Source organism: Meriones unguiculatus, chromosome 1 (assembly GCF_030254825.1).
Source record: "Meriones unguiculatus strain TT.TT164.6M chromosome 1, Bangor_MerUng_6.1, whole genome shotgun sequence".
Taxonomy (NCBI): domain Eukaryota; kingdom Metazoa; phylum Chordata; class Mammalia; order Rodentia; family Muridae; genus Meriones; species Meriones unguiculatus.
Window position 1 is genome coordinate 56,922,972 of NC_083349.1, and position 15,951 is coordinate 56,938,922.

The 15,951-nt window shown below is 51.0% G+C and overlaps 1 protein-coding gene across 4 annotated transcripts in view; it reads right to left on the reverse strand.

Moving 5' to 3' along the window:
* Positions 1-15,951, reverse strand: part of Crtac1 (cartilage acidic protein 1) — a 138,362-nt gene that overhangs the window by 19,071 nt on the left and 103,340 nt on the right. For all 4 annotated transcript variants that reach the window (XM_060389720.1, XM_060389728.1, XM_021640442.2 and 1 more), the window contains exons 5-7: positions 14,320-14,476; positions 4,968-5,102; positions 39-184 (exon numbers count right to left, since the gene is read on the reverse strand). In XM_060389720.1, the coding sequence (XP_060245703.1) occupies positions 39-184; positions 4,968-5,102; positions 14,320-14,476 (438 nt within the window). The remainder of the gene's footprint in view (positions 1-38; positions 185-4,967; positions 5,103-14,319; positions 14,477-15,951) is intronic.

The following is a 15,951-nucleotide window of genomic DNA, read 5'->3' on the forward strand; positions in this document are numbered from 1 at the left end:
CGGTCTGCCTATGCTCCGCAGCGCCTGGCCGCTCTTACCCTAAATCGGGCCTTCCCGTGAGCGCTCGTCTGCAGGTAGAGGCGGTGCGGGCCATTCCAGTTGCCGTAAACGATGTCTACTTTGCCGTCACGGTTGAAATCCGCCAGGGCCACGCCTCGCCCATGCTGGTGAGGGTCATCTACGCCTGGGGAGGACAGGAAGGAGCTTCAGGGGGCTAAACCGTGCAGGTTCTAAAAGCAGTCACCTCCGGCAACAAGCGAAGGAGGCTCTCGCACAGTCCCCGTCCTTCCTGGGAAGACGAGGAGCCACAGCTGAATCTTAGGCTCTCTCACCACCCACTCACATGCTACCTGGCCTCAGCATGGTCCAGGAGGAGAGTGATGGGCATTCTGGGGGACCAAAGCCTTTCCCACCATTGTCACAAGGCCACGGGGAGACACACTGACCCCCCTCCCCCTCGTCGCTTAAGTCTCTCAAGGATTCACCAGTACTTTAGGTCAAGTTCAAATTTCTGCCTGGGGAATCATGGGCTCGGGCTTATTGTGCCCTCGCTTCTGGTCTTCCTTGTGTTTTACTGTCTTCTTGACTTACTGTGGTCACCACAGTCCTTCCATCCCTTAAGTGAACCAAGTTCTTCTGACATTCTGGATCTTTGTTCTAGCTGGCGCCTCCTCTCCAGGTGCTTTGCAGACCCCTGGAAACTTAACCCCTTAAGGAAGCCTTTCATGATCCGTGCATATAAAGCAGCCCACAAAACAAACCAGGCTCAAGAAAACAAACGTAGCTTTCTTTGATTTTTGTTTTTTTTTTGTCTGTTCTGTTTTTTTATATTTTTCTGAGGCAGAGTTTTACTGCATAGCCCTGGCTGTCCTGGGACTCACTCTGTAGGCCAGGCTGGCTTCAAAGTCACAGAGATTCACCTGTCTCTGCCTCCCTGAGTTCTGGGATTAAAGGCTTTGTGCCATCACCACCTGGCAGCATGTTTTCTTGAATATGTGTATTCCAGGCACACACACACACACACACACGCACGCACACACACGCATGCACAAAATGCATACATATACACAAAACTTGACATGAAAATTGAAAGAGGACTATGAAGGAAGAGGCCTAAAGGTGCTGGGAGAAGTGAGTAAGAAAAGGCAGTAGAATATCTGTGACAAGAAAGGGACTCTTTGGAAAGGGAAGTAAGGGAACAGCCAAAAGGATGGCAGGAAGGCAGTGCGGAGGTGACTAAGAACAAGGCATAATGATACATGTATGAAGATGTCACAATGAAACTCATTGTTTTCTATGCTAACTAAAAGGATTATTAAAAAGAGGAAATACAACTCCCTAGAGCAGCCCCTCCCACCTGCCCCCTCCTTTTATATCCTTTCCCTTTCTGGTGGTCACAGGCAGATTCTGCTCTTTGAGGGGTCTCCTTGCTTGGGTCTGGCCTCTGCCCCAGTCCCCTGAGGTCAGCCACGTCCCTGTGGTTCCCGTGTCTACCTCTGTGCCTGTGGCTGCATGGCAGATTTCGGCAAGTGCTTGCTGAATGAATGAAGAGACATAAATAATTTGACAGCAGGCAGACTGGGGATGCTGGTGACAGCAGAGGAAACACAGCAACCATGACAGAGAACCCACAGCGGGCCTGTGAGAACAGAAAGGGAAGTGCCCCGCCGCCCACTCTCACCATCCACAGAGGAGCCTGTCCTAGGGAAGACTACAATGGGCACAGCCCGGAGATGTGGCCCCTCTTCCTGGGCGTAGGGCTGGATCACCCTGCTCCCAGCCCAGGTGTGGGGCTAAGCGAAGGACAAACAGCTGCAGGCTGCCCTTGGGCACAGGGTAGCAGAACAATAGGATAGAGGTGGTTAGCACAGGACAGCTGCAAGCAAGCAGGGTGATCCTGAAAATGGAAGTCTGGAGGAGGCAGCGGTGGGGGCTCTGGGAACCTTGGAGGTGAGGTGTTCTCAGGAGAAGGGAGGCCTGGGGTTGAGCAGTGATGAGAGCCAAGTCAGAGACTCAGGCACTGCAGGGACTGGAGGCAGCCTCCAATCCCTAGGGCTGATATTCCATTAATTCTCTGCAAACTTCCTTGCCTAAGCAATGGGTTGGTGGCCTTCTGAGCTGGCCCATTTCTCTCCTATCTGTGAGGCACCTTGACAAGGAGCTGGTTCCTTTTCACAGGACTAAGCAGTGCCAGGCTGCATTTCACAGCGGCATCTGTTTGGGTGATGAATGCCCCCTTGACGTGTCTTGTTAAACCCCTGCAATCACTCTGACTTTCAATTACGGGGCTCGCACCTTGCATCTCCTCCTGCCTGATACCCTCTCCCTCTCCGACTTGTTCGCTCACCTCTGCTTCCATCTCCTTAACACCTTATCAAACCCTCTCAGTTTTCTGTGCTACCTCCTTCTCTCCATTCCGTGATTTCTCAGCAGCAAGACTGTCTGCTGCTGGAGCACAGCTCAGGTGGGGGAATGGGCCCAGAGAGCAGGCCAGATGACCACGCCATACCCTGCCAGGGAAGGAGAGACACTGGGGAAAGGCTGCATGGTGACAGGCAAGCAGCTGGGGCAACTGGTGTTCATCTGTGTGGGAGGTCAGGAGTCCCACAGATGGAGACTGTTGAGCAGGAAGCTGGGAGGGGAGATGCTCTTGCATCAGAGAGAAGAGATGGGCTCAGATTTGAGGCTTAGATGCTGCTGTCTGTAGAGCTGGTAGATTCAGACCCTCAATCACTTCTTGCTTGTACTCCAAGGATCCACCGAGGCCTTCATTCATTCTTAATATGGGAGGGGATGGGGAATGATGAAGGGGTTGAAGGGCACATACTGAATCCACAACCTTTTATAAAGTAGTCATTCTGTCATCACCTGGGTATCAAGAGCCGATAGTATAAGGCCCCAGGCCTTGTGAAGCACACAGACCAATCGTGAGAGCAATGCAGAAACCTGAGCGAGACAGAGGCACATGCCAGGGGCAGTGGAAACATGGAGGAGGAATTTCTGCCAGACAGAGGAAGTCAGAAAATGCTCCTCAGAGGTGACCCTGAGCAGAATGTTGAAGGGAACTTGGAAGTTGTGCGGACAGAGAAGAGGGAGGGAAGTCCAGCAAAGGGAACGGTACATGCAAAGGCCCGAGGCTGATGGGAGATAATCACAAAGGCAGGAAGGGGAGCAGAGCTGGAAGCCATGATGATGCTTTGGTTTGCATTTTATCTTGCTTCTTCTTATAGATGTTCATGTAGAAACCTTTGTTTCTAGAGTGTTAGTGCCTTTCTTAAATGTGGGGTGGTCTCAGCCAGCCTTCCCCAGGTCAGCATTCCCAGATCCTAACACTAACCAGACACTTAACAAAGCTTCTTGGCATGATTTTTGAGTTCACCAAGAATGGGAGCCCATTCCTTTAATCTTAGCACTTAGGAGGCAGAGGCAGGAGGATCCCAGCCTGTTCTACAGAGTGAGTTCCAGGAAGCCAGGGCTATACAGAGAAACCTTGTCTCAAAAAGCCAAAGCCAAACCAACCAACCAATCAACCAACCAACCAAAAAACAAACTAATTTTAACAATGACTGTTCTACTTTGAGGCCCACACTACCAATAAGAGCCATGCCAGACACTGCCTGGATGACCAGGAACCGAAGGCTGGACAACCCAGAGACCTAGGATAAAAATAAATAAATAAATAAATAAATAAATAAATAAAATATTTTTAATTGAATATATATATATTCAATAAAATGATTCCTAGCAATGATCTTCTACCATACTCATAGACTGGTGGGTAGCCTAATTGTCATCAAAGAGGCTTGCTCCAGTAGCCAATGGGAGCAGATGCAGAGATTACAGCCAAACATTAGGCAGGAAGACAGAGCCTAAATTGGAGATCTTCATAAGGTCCCTTCCCTAAGAGCTCAGGGAATCCTGAGGAAGAGGAGGAAGAAGAAATGTAGGAGCCAGAGGGGTCAAGGACACCAGGAGAACACAGTCCACAGAATCAACTAAGCAGGGCTCATAGGGGCTCACAGACACTGCAGTGACAATCACGGAGCCTACATGGCTCGGTACTAGGTCCTCTGCAAATATGTTATGGCTGTATCGCTTGGTGTTTCTGTGAGACTCTAATGGGAGGAGGGCTGTCTCTGGCCCTAGCCTGCCTTTGGGCCCTTTTCCTCTTACTGGGTCGCCTCTCCCAGCCTTGATATGAAGGTTTGTGCCTAGTCTTATTGTAACTTGTTATGCTGTCTTCGGTTGATATCCCAGAGGCCTACTCTTTTCTGAAGGGAAACAGAGGAGGAGTGGATCTGAGGGAAAAGGGACATAGTGGTTGGAACTGGGAGGCATGGGGGGAGGGGAAACTGCGGTTGGTACGAGAAAATTTAAAAATAAATTCTTATTGGATTAAACTGAATGTTTATGATAAATGACGGAGCTGCGTCAGAGGGTAAAGGTCCCTGTGCTGCCAAGACTATTGACTTAAGAGTTGGACCGAGAACCACATGGAAGGAGAGAAATGGCTTTTGCAAGTTGTCCTCAGACCTCACTTGAGTGCCACAGCACACACACATCCACACATGTACACACAGTAAGTTAAATGTTAAAAAAAGCCAGGCATGGTGGCACATACCTTTGATCCCAATACATGGGAGGCAGAGGCAGGCAGATCTACAGAGCCAGGGCACAGAAAAACCCTGTCTCAAAAAACTATAAAAAGAAGGAAGAAGAAGAAGAAAAAGAGGAGGAAAGAGAAGGAGGAGGAGCAGCAGCCAAGTTGGGGAGGGAGTACTGTGCTAGGAAACAAAAGCAGACTCAGAGGTTCAGAGACCAGTGCCGGCTGCGGGCGAAGGGTGTGCCTGGAACAGGGGTCTTCTTGCCCGTCAGCAGACACCCCTGTGGCTTGAGGGTGCCAGAGCACTCACAGTCTCCTGGGCTCAGGGACCTCAGGGGCACGGGAAAGGTCCGAGTCTACTCACCGGTACTAGCCGCAGCATCCACGAAGGTGCCATTGCCTTGGTTGTGGAAGAGAAAGTTGGGCCCGTTCTCGTTGTCACAGAAGATATCTGAGGCACTGTTGCTGAGGATGGGGCCCACGCTGACACCCCGGCCCGCTAGAAGAGGAGCAGCACAGTGAGTGCCTTGCGCCCAGCCCAGCCCCTGCCTCCTGGAGGCCCAGATAAACTGTTTTAAGGAAAGTATTTGGAAAAGCCTCAGGGATACGAGCTTTGGGATGCTTCCCTGAGCTAGACCTTAGCTCCCAGTCTCCATAACTCTGATGGCGGGAGAAGAGCTGGATGGGATCACCTTGTGCCAAAAGCTTCATTCCATGCCCCAGGAACATGGGGAGTGGTCACCATGCGTGGCAGCTGCATCACAACATCCCTACACCCAGCTCTCCCCCTTGCAAGCACAGGCAGATCACAGGACCTGCCACAGCACCTCACAGCACCCCACTCCCATGTCGAGTCCCGAATACACCGGCCAGAACCTATTTGTGTGATCTTGGTTAGGAGTCTGAGGAAGTCAGCTCTACCTGCCCACTCTGACGGCTGTAGGTTCCAGCTGTAGGCCCAACGATTATTTGGCTTTGGCTGATGTCCTAAGCAGCTTTGTCCACTGGCTGAGCGGGTTATGGTGCATCCATATGGTGTAGCTACTAAACGGACTGTGTAGATCTGTATGTATGGACTTGGAGAGGTGCCCGTGATTGTTTAAAAAAAACAAGAAAAGGCAACTTGGCAAGTAACAGTTCTGTGTGATCTTACACTTGTTAAAAAAAAAAGTGGGAAAATTCTTGGTATTTCGGAATATGCATGTGTGTATAAGCTAGTTTGATTTTAGAGAAAAGTAGAGAAGGTCACACTGACTAGCTGGGCCAGGAAGGACTAGGGAAAGGAGAGAGGTGGCAATTGGTCTTTTCTTCATATGTTTCCTTAGTGTTTGGCTTGTAGCAATATGTCTTGCTCCTGTGGTCTGAAAGGTGAAAATCCAATAGAGTATATAATTTTTTTTTTAAGGCACCAATCAAGCCAGCTCTACATTAGGCTTTGAGGACCGACATCAGTTTTGAGCTCCTGATGTGCAGAAGTCTGGTCTGAACAAAGCATCCAAAACCAGTGGCTTCAAATAGGTTTGCTCCCCAAGCTTCACCTGCTTCCAGGAAAACCCACCCACACCCAGGAAGTGTTACCACCATGGCCGCTGGACACTGGGCCACTGCTGAGATAGATGGAGATTCTTACAGGTTGCTCAGCCACAGGCGACTTGTTAGCCATGGAGTGTCAGTTCTTTCTCCTGGCAAGTGGGGAGTTTTTCTGACTTTCTATTTCAGTTATTATAAAAATCAAGTGAGTGAGAAACAGCGATGGCTTACAAGCGTCCAAGAAGGAGGGGAAACAAATCCAACATGGTTAGAGGGAGTATAAATTAGTACAACCACAAAGTGGCCTGGCATACCCTCAGAAAAGTAAAAAAACAGAATACCACATGACCTAGCAATTTTGTGCTGGGCACATATCCTCCAAAGGAGACGAAGGCCACAGATTCTATAGCTCTGTAGTCCTGTGTCCACTACAGCACTGTCTGAGAGTGCCGACATGAACCACCTAAGTGTCCATTGGAAGACTCAATAAAGAAAACGTGATACTTTCCAACAGTGAAATGTTATTCAGCACTCCGAAGGAAGGAAATCCTGTCAATTCATGGCTACACAGATGAGCCTGGAGGACAGCATGCCAAACAGAGACAAGACAGGTATGCCGGAACACCCAAGGTGTGGGGTCCAGAGAGCAGGCGATAGAAGCAGGGCATAGCGTGGGGTTAGCAGTGTGTGGATGAACGGGGAAGATGGGAGAGGGGTGACATCGGCGGAAGGGAGCGGTTAAACTGGGGGCTAAGTCGGAGAGACTGCTGTTCCGTGTGTACAGCTGTTAACCGCCTGCTGCTCTTGCTTGTTAAGATGTGAGTGACCTCGCCGCACGTGGAAAGTAACGAATGTCGGTTCAAGCCAGACTTGGCACATACATTTCAGAGCATCATGTTGTGTATGATAAATAAGGAGTGTTTGGATGTCAATTTCTAAAACGTGAGGCAAGGGAGATGGCGATTTTGTGGAGCCTGCAGCCTTGCTGCACAGCCAGGCCTCTGGAGCCAGTGCTGGGTCTTCTCAGAAATGCGAAATCTCAGGCCCTGCTGAGTCCTGCGTCCTGACAAGACAGACCACTGTGTGTTTTGAATGCCCACTAAAGGAACTAGCTGTTACGGCAAGAGAAAACTGGGGCTGGAGTTTTAAGTAAATGACAGCTCCAGCAGAGCCATGTGACAATGGCCAGGCCCTTGGCCACCCAGCTCTGGATGGGTGATGAGCTAATCTGAGAAAAGGGTTCTTGGGTTTTGTGGTCCTTCACCCTGAGAGGTGCCTCCTGACAAACTATGGGGCTTTGTTCCCAGTGTGAAGGAGCTGGGACAGGGGCCCCATGACGACCTCACCACTTTCATCACTGTTGCTGGACTTCTTGCTTATGTCTCTTAGGCTTTCTTTTCCTCCTGGATTCTTTCTTCCCAGGTAATCAGTTTATGTTTCAAAGGAGAGTCCAGCCTCATGAAAGTGAGCAACAAACTCTCCATTCCCCCCGGGGAGCCTCCTCCCAAGAGGTATCACTTAGCATGAAGGTCACTTTCCACAGCCAGCAGGAAGAATGCTGAGACACGGCCGGGGCATCGCCTCTGCCTATTAAAAAGAGGAGCTAGCGGCAGCTGTCCTTGCCCGGGGCACTGCCAGAGTCCAGCACAGGGGAGGGCTTCCAGGAAATTCCAGGTGGGACTCAGGACTTGCCACCACGCAACTCTGTCCTCCTCTCTCTGTGGCATCCTCCAATTTCCTCCGCCTCTGGCTCCCAAGCTGTGACACATTCCCTTCATTTTCTACAAAGCAGGTTATTTCCCTTTTGGACAAATTTCTAAATCTTTCTAATTAACTAATTGGGTTGGGTTGAAGCCTTGCACCATTTGTAACCTGTAATTACTAGAAAATTGCCATGGTAACCACACTACTAATTAGCAGCAATTTATTGCCATAGCAACCGGACCATAACAGAGATGTTACCCACAACTCCTTCTTGGCAAGTTGGCCACACAGTTGGGGAGCAGGTGAGTCTGTAGTCAGGGAGCCAGCCTTTTGGGGCCCATCTCCAGAAGCCTTAGGATGGGGTCCAAAATGGGATCTAAGGCAGGGCAGCCAGGTGCTGCACCTCTTGCTGATGCCACAGATTAACTCCAGAAACCAACAGAAACCCCCCATCATCACTGTATCCTTCCACTTCTCCTCTTTGCCAGTCAGTGACAAAAGTAAGCAGTGTATCTTCTCCCAGGACCCGTTTCTCCTTTTCTTCCTGCTTTGTGACATCCACCCTGCCCTCCTCTCTCTGAGTAGCTCAGGGCTACCCAGGGGACTGTTAGGGACACCTTTGTTTGGTCTTGGCCATCCTAATGGAGTCAACTCCACCCTTTACCGTCGTCTGAAGCCAGCACCTTCTCTCACAGACACACAGCTCCCCAAATGAGCCTGCAGGGCTGTAATTGGTGGAAGGCCTACCTCAGGAATGGTGATTGGCAAGTCCAAGTTTGAGCTGTGTGACCTTGGGCATATCACTTAACCTTTCTGGCCTTCTGTTTTCTCATCTATGAAACAAACTGGTAATAATAATAGCTCCTTCTCAGGGGTGTCATAAATATTAAGCGGGATGAATTTTGGAAGGTACCTTGGGAAATGTCAGGTGCCACATACTCATTAGCTGGGACTATTTACCACCTGCTGAGTGAATAATATCATTTTATTTTTGCCCAGCACTTCAAGCTTCAAAGCCCCCTTTGTTATGCTGTTGGCTTTGAATGTCTCTCTCTCTCCCCCATCCTTCCCAAGGACATATACCCACTCTGACAAGTCTGTCTGAGAGGTTGGGGGTTCTGGGGGAAATGACCTTCTTTGGTCCCCACTTCCTCTGTCCACATTTCAGGCTTTCCTGTTTGTTTATTGGACCAAATTCCTGAGGGGAAGTGCTAGCTACTCTTGCTACCTGCACCTGGATGCTTTGGCAATGGTCTCAAGTAGGATTCTGGTGCAGGAGTCCATCTCCCGGCTCTCAGGGACTGGATGGGGAGAGAAGGAAGAGGCTATGGATGGAGCACACACTCTAAACTGCTCTAGCTATGGGTTTCTGACCCAGGGATGAAGCAGCAGACTGGAACCCAGACTCTTAGGAGGGGCCTCTGAGTTCTGTCCTGGGCCATTGCCTCTCTCTGGCTTCTTGAACTTTGAAAGGTGTCCTCCAGGGTATCAGTCCCCTGCACTGCAAAATGCACGGGGTTGGGTGGTAAGAAGACCCTTATGGCTTTACTTTTCTATATGCTGAAACAGTTGGAACATGTTGGCGGCAGTTTCCTGTTGCCCCTGCTGCCCCTCATCCTGCTGTCCCTCCTCAAAGGGGTATGGACCGATGACGTTCTCCTGCTGGAATCTTGTGGAAACAGGGACCTTGTGGACACCATGTCCATAGACTGCCAAGACCATCTAAGCTATCATAAAAGAGTTGGTCTAAGATGCTGGAAAATTCCTGAGGCAGAGGGGCAGAAGGTGTGAGTTGGAGAGGGAGCAACAGGTGGGATGATAATGGGGTTCCCCTTTCTAAATCTGTTTTCCTGCGGGAGTCCAAGTTGAGGAGCTGATGCTTTGTTGGTGCTGGGCGAGCCTGTTGATGCCAGGCAAGGCTGGGCTGTGAGACTGTGTGGGAGACGAGACTGTGAGACAGGACCGTCCACCCCAGCTCAGGTCTCTCCAACCCCTCTATCCTTAGAAGCTTCCAGACTGACCAGCAGAGGTTGTAGGGAGAAGAGCCTTTCCTCCTGTGCCCACCCGGCATCGAGGAGTCAATCGAAGCTGTGTGAGGCCAGAGTGGGTGAAGGACTGGAAGGGAGAGTCTGGTGGCTCTGTCCTGTCTGCTGGGCGCGGGAATACACATCCACATTCGGTGCCATGACCCCTGCCGGTGTGTCTCGTCACCAGCACTTTCTCAACTAAGACAACGGATTGCATATGTTTGTCCCATGCAACATGTTTTGAAGAATCTCTGTGCTATGAGATGGCTGCCGTGAGCTAGTTAACGTAGGCATTCTCTCACGTGTTTATTATTTTAGTTCTGTGAACACTTAGAAGCTATCTCCTTAGCATCGTGCAAGAATTCAATGTATTGGTATTAACCGTGGTCACCATATAGCGCATAGTAGAACTCTTGAAAGCACTTGTCCAGTGTAATGAAAATGTTGTTTCTTTTGGCAAACACCTCTTCAGTGCCCTCTGGTTCCCTCCATCTTCCAGGTGATGAAACTGAGGCTTACAGGGGAGCAATCACAGCTGGCAGATGTTAGGGTCCTCACTCAAACCCTCATGCTAACCTCAGCTTGCTTCTCTGACACTTCTGGTCAGGTCCGCTCTCTGCAGGGAAGGGACTGTACTGGCACCTTGGAGGTGGCGTGTAGCCATTTGTGTCATTAAAAAAAAAAAATCTCTTGAGACAGCTGAGAAAAATGCATGTAAAAATTCAAGTTTTAGTCTACCACACTTCCATTCACTTCAACACGAAACCAAACCCCTTGTGGCAATCATCAAACGCATCTGACACCCCTGGGAAATGGCCCTTGTGTAGCCTGTACTTTGGGAACCCCTTTGGGGACCCTCATGGGGCTTCCGGACATGGCTGAGGTACCTATCACTCTGGCCTCGCCTGGCCCTAGCTGCTAGAGCTGGCTGAGCTTCTGCCAGAAGGCTGGCGCCCACCCGGGAACCTGGGAGGCCCCTGGCCCCCACCCGGCAGGTACCAGTCATGCTTCTGATGGGATCTGCCAGAAGGGCTCAGCTGGGCTTTGGGCCTCTCTGTCTCCTCTAATAATGACTTTCTATAAATCAGATCTGCCCTCCGCTTTGTTCCACACTGCTCCCAGCCAGCAGCAGAACTCTCCACCCAACATCATAAATCCACGTTCATTTTCTTTCCAAATTTCTTTTAAGGCTTCTTTAATCACCACCTTGCAGCTTAGGCAGATGCTCCCTCAAAGGGCGAGGCCCGAATGCAGAGGTCCCGGGGAGAGGGTCGAGCCAGGGCGAGGCTGTGTGCCGAGGGAAGGGTGACTGAAAGTGGGACTGCATTTGGGGAGGGAGTGAAGATGCCCGTGGGGTATCCAGGCCCGAAGACACAGACTTCATGCCTCCCTGACAGGTGGGCTGGCTCACTCAGCTAAAGCCCTGAATTTTGCTCGAGACTCCCAGGAGATGCCCAGCAGAGGACTCTGGTGCCACTCTGTCAAGAGCCACAGGGCAGGTGTGGCTGTGTGTCTGACCATAGACTAGGCATCCACCTCTGTTCTTTCATTCTCCAAAACACCGTGAAGGTAGAGTTTGTGTTGGGAGGGGTCGTTGTCCTTTATGGCCGTCCAGACAGGCTGGCACGGTGCAGGCAGGATCTGTAAATGGCACCCTGCTCTCTGTAGCCTCTTTGCTAGTTGGCTGGGTCAAGGTTCCTGGAGACACACCACAGGACTTTGCTGCTGCTCTCTCCCCTATGCCAAGCCCTTGGCAGAGTGGGGCTCACTTCTCAGGGTTCCCACACACCCCCAGGTCCCAGTACTTCCTGCCTCCAAGAGGTCTCTGGTAGTTGGTGAACTTGGGACTTGGAGTGTCCAGGGAGCCACAGCAAGGGACAGCAGGCTCTCTACTGCCACTGAGAGTACTGGCAGCTCTGGTTCAGATGCCCTCCAGGGGCCCAGTCCCCTGAGAGCAGGCACGTCAGCCACTAGATGGCACTGTGACCCAGCAGAGTGGCAGTGGATGCTAGAATCAATAGTGTCTGGAGAGATGTCCCCTCCCCCTCCTGCACAACATAACAACTTATGTGTGGTTTGTGTGGCATTGCCCCCCCCCTCACTCCGCCACTGCAGCATGCTATCCTGAGCACCCCAGGCCAGACAGCTGCTTCAGCCTGACAACCTGGGTACACAGTTCTGGGCCTGTCTGCCAATGCGTACCCAGAGGGTGTGTGTGTGTGTGTGGGGGGGTGGCTTCCCTTCACCAGCTTGGCATAGCATCCTCAAGCTGGAGGTCATCTGAAAGGTCAGCTGGTTGTGGCTGGTTTAAGTACCAGAGGATAGGGCCCCAAGTGCTGGCTTTCCACACATCTTCTAAGTGACCTTGTGCGAGTCCTTTCTGCTCTCTGGACCTAGTTTGATCCTTTGGAGAACGGGAGGTCCTCCCAGTCCACATGGCTGCCCTGGAAAATGGGGGCTATGTGGCTTGGCTGCAGAGGCCTCAGTTCCCTGATGCATATCTGGCCACTGCTTGCTTCTCTCCAGCCTGCTCAGGCCTTGCTCATCCCTCCTGGCTTCCCAGACCCCTTTCACTGTTCTGGTGATAAGCCCTGGCCACCTGCCCAGAGTCTCAGCCTTTGGGCTGGGCTCTACATAGTGGCCCTTACACTTGGGGTTCGTTCCTAGGGCTCAAGGGAGCACTTGGGCGACATTTTCCAGCCAGATGTCCATGTGTCATTAACCAAGTGACAAGTGGGGGTTGCAGGATAATGTTGGGGGGGGCAGGGAAGGCGGGCAGACAGAACAGTAACTTGGTGGGCCAAATTGGTTCTTGCCAGCCAAATAGCTTCTGGAAGTCTGCAGAACTGTTCTTATGTGTCCTCTGGGCATGCCAGCTGCCCCGGCCTCCTCCGTGCCTCCACAGAAGCTGCTCCCCCCTGCCTTGGGTTGTCCTACCCTTCCAGCACGGCCAGCACAGTTGGCTGGGGCTTCCATTGCATCTCTGCTCCTCAGCTGTCTTTGCTTGGCCCCCCTTCTCTCTCCTGGGTTCCGTGCCAGCCCAGCCAGCGTGAACAATGCCCCCTTCATGCTCCAACCTCCTGAATTCTTCCATTCTGTGTGTAATGCACTCTCTCAGTCCTTGCCTCCCTTCCATCTCATCATTTTCAAGTGTTTCATCCCCCAGCCCACACCCCTCCCTCTCCTGCAAGATCAAGGCACTTAATTGCCAAGCCAGCCCAGTACACAGAACTGGGAGCTCACTCAGAAAAATTGACTGTACCAATCTAAGCTGAAGCGCCTCATGTTTATTCTTCTTCCCAGGGAAACATGGTTTATTACTGACACTCAGGCTTTTCCACAGCACGTTAATGCCCAGGGCTCTCAGGCACTTTGATGGGGCTTGAGCCATGCATACTATTTTATTGTGTAGCCGTTTGTCCCCACAAACTTTGTCAGATAGGTCAGCATTAATCTCTGTCTTTCACGGAGGTGGCAAGTTGGCTGAGTAAGGGCACGATCAACTCCTAGCAGGTCAGGACAACCTTTCCCACACGGAACTTGGAGATTTGCTACCAGCCAAGTGTCCGGAGGAAGGGTGATGCCCAAATGATCCCCCTCCCCCCATGCCACTCTCCATCTCCAAGCTTTGAGGACAGGTTAGCTACAGCTTTGGCAGTGTCCATGGGATAACTTGGAGCAGATGTATGAAGAAGGCTAGCTAACAGGAGAATTTCTACACCCAACCGCAAGGCGGGTGTGACTGAGACCGAGTTGTTGTGCCCAGCCCTGGCTTCCTGATTTTTGGCACTCACAACAGGAACTGGATGGCTCTGCCATCAACAGCCTATTGGCAGATTATCAGAGTTTAGTCAGCAGCCCTGCTGGAATTAGAAAAACAGCCTTCCCTAGAAAGAGCTCCTGTCAGAGGCTCTGACAATAGGTCCCCCATCCAGAAAGTTGAGGGGGAAGCACACCTTCCATAAAAAGTGCCGGAGAGGGTTTGGAACAAGAACACAATTCTTTGAGTTCAGTTATCTGAGACGGGACCCAGCCGGAGCTTAGGGACTTAGCGCTCAATTCCTGGCCGCTTATGTGTAAGTAAATAATTTCATCTGCTGTTGGGCAATAAAGAAAGCTTTAAATCTCAGCTCTTGTGATCTGTCAGTTTTCTCCAATGCAATCTGCTCACTCATCACTGGGGTTATGGCAGGGGAGGGGGGCAAGAGGTTCCTGGGACAGGATGACATGGTGTTCTTTCCATTTCGGTTTCTGCAAGCCCCTATGCCTCTGGTGTGGTAGTCCCACCCCTCCAAGCTCATACTTGCCAGCATACGTGGTGGGAAGGGACAATGCCTTCATTGTCCCTCAGGAATTATAAAACTCTGTCCTCCTGCTTGCTGATGAATTAGACACAGCTCTGCAGGGCCCTGGACCCCAGCCCCTCCACTCCCAGCCTCCATAAACTCTGCATACCTGTGTACTTGCTGACCCCAGCCTCAGCAGCCACGTCCCTGAGTGCCAGGATCCCCTGGGACAGGTCACTGGCCTCAGGGTCCATTTCAATGAGGGCATCAGGCCCTACATCACCATAGGCGTAGTTCGCAATGTAGATAGAGTATCGTCCGGAGCCCTGAGGAAGAAGGGAAGGAGGGTGAGAAACTCCATGCTTGTCCTGGCTTCCCCAGAAGTTGTCCTCATCCCAGGGAGCAAAGCTTTGTCAGTGGGTTGAGGTCTGCATGCACTACAACCCGGAAAGACGCTCATCACAAAGGCTGCGATGTGAATGATGCCCACCTCCCGAGCCAGACAACAAAGCAGCCTTGCTTGTTCTAGCCTGTTCCAGAAGAACACATCTCTCCCTCTCCCCCACAACCACCTTTTTATAGACAATTTTCTAATGTGCCTCCCTCCAGCTGAGCTCGCTCCAGCTGCCAGCCAGGGTAGCTGCTCAATAAATATTTGCTGATTGATTGATCTACCAGTTCCCATTATTCTCCGTCTCTCTCGCTCCCATTCAAGCCCACTCCAGCCGAGATGACAAGCAAATTCCTGAGCCTGCTCCCTCTCCTTCTCACAGGAAAGGGAGGGATTCATGTGGTCTTCCATCCTCCTTGCACTTCCATCTCTCCCTATTGCCAGGAAGAGATATTTCACTGTGTTTGGCCTTTATAATACCATCTCCTTTCTTTTTCTTTACATTTCGGAGAAGCCCCGGGCACTGGTTTCTCCTTCCGTAGCCATTCCCTTTTCAGTAGTCCAAACGCGAAGATAAGATTCCTTTCTGCCCGCTATTATAATGGTGTTATTTCTCCAGCGATGCCTCCTTCTTCCCAAGAGATACACACAGTTTCTAAATCTGTTTCCAGCTTCCCTATTATCTTTTCATCACTTCTGACCAGAAGATATTTCTTGAGTTCTCACTATCTACAAGGTGTTCTTCAATAAATTCAGAACCCACAGCCCCTGTCCTTAGGTTGCTTAGAGTCTGCTGTGGAAGGACAGCCAGAGAGAAAGAGGTGACAGGGTAATGCTATCATCCTTATTGACCTTCTCTGCTTGCTTCATTCTCTTCTGTGGCATCATGATCAGGACCACTATGGCACTCATTCCACACCTACTTAGGAACATTTTCTTTGGTGTTGGGGGTGGGAGCAGATCCAGAGACACTCAAGTGTGGGCAACTTGTTGGGTGAGGACAGGGGTGGAGCTTAGAGTTTCCAGGGGACACAGAGGTGTCCAAAGCACACAGTGTATGACAGATGCTAGGCACAGGGTTCCCTGGCTGCACAGAAGCAGGGCTTGCAGACTGGAGGCAGGAACCTCACTCTTTGAACTTTAAAAAAGGTTTTCAAAGAGGAGCCCCAGCCAGTGAAGCAGAGGGAAAGAACCTTCAGGCAGAGAGAGAGAGAGAGAGAGAGAGAGAGAGAGAGAGAGAGAGAGAGAGAGAGAACGGTGGATGTATGGAAAGTATGGCTGGTTCAGTGTTGCCAGAAGGTAAAACACAAAGCAGGAAGTGTTAGGAGGAAGTTGGAGACTGGGAGGCTGCTGTCTGAAATGCCTCAGTGCCCCTTCTCTTTGGGCTATTTTGTCTTAACCCTGTTATCT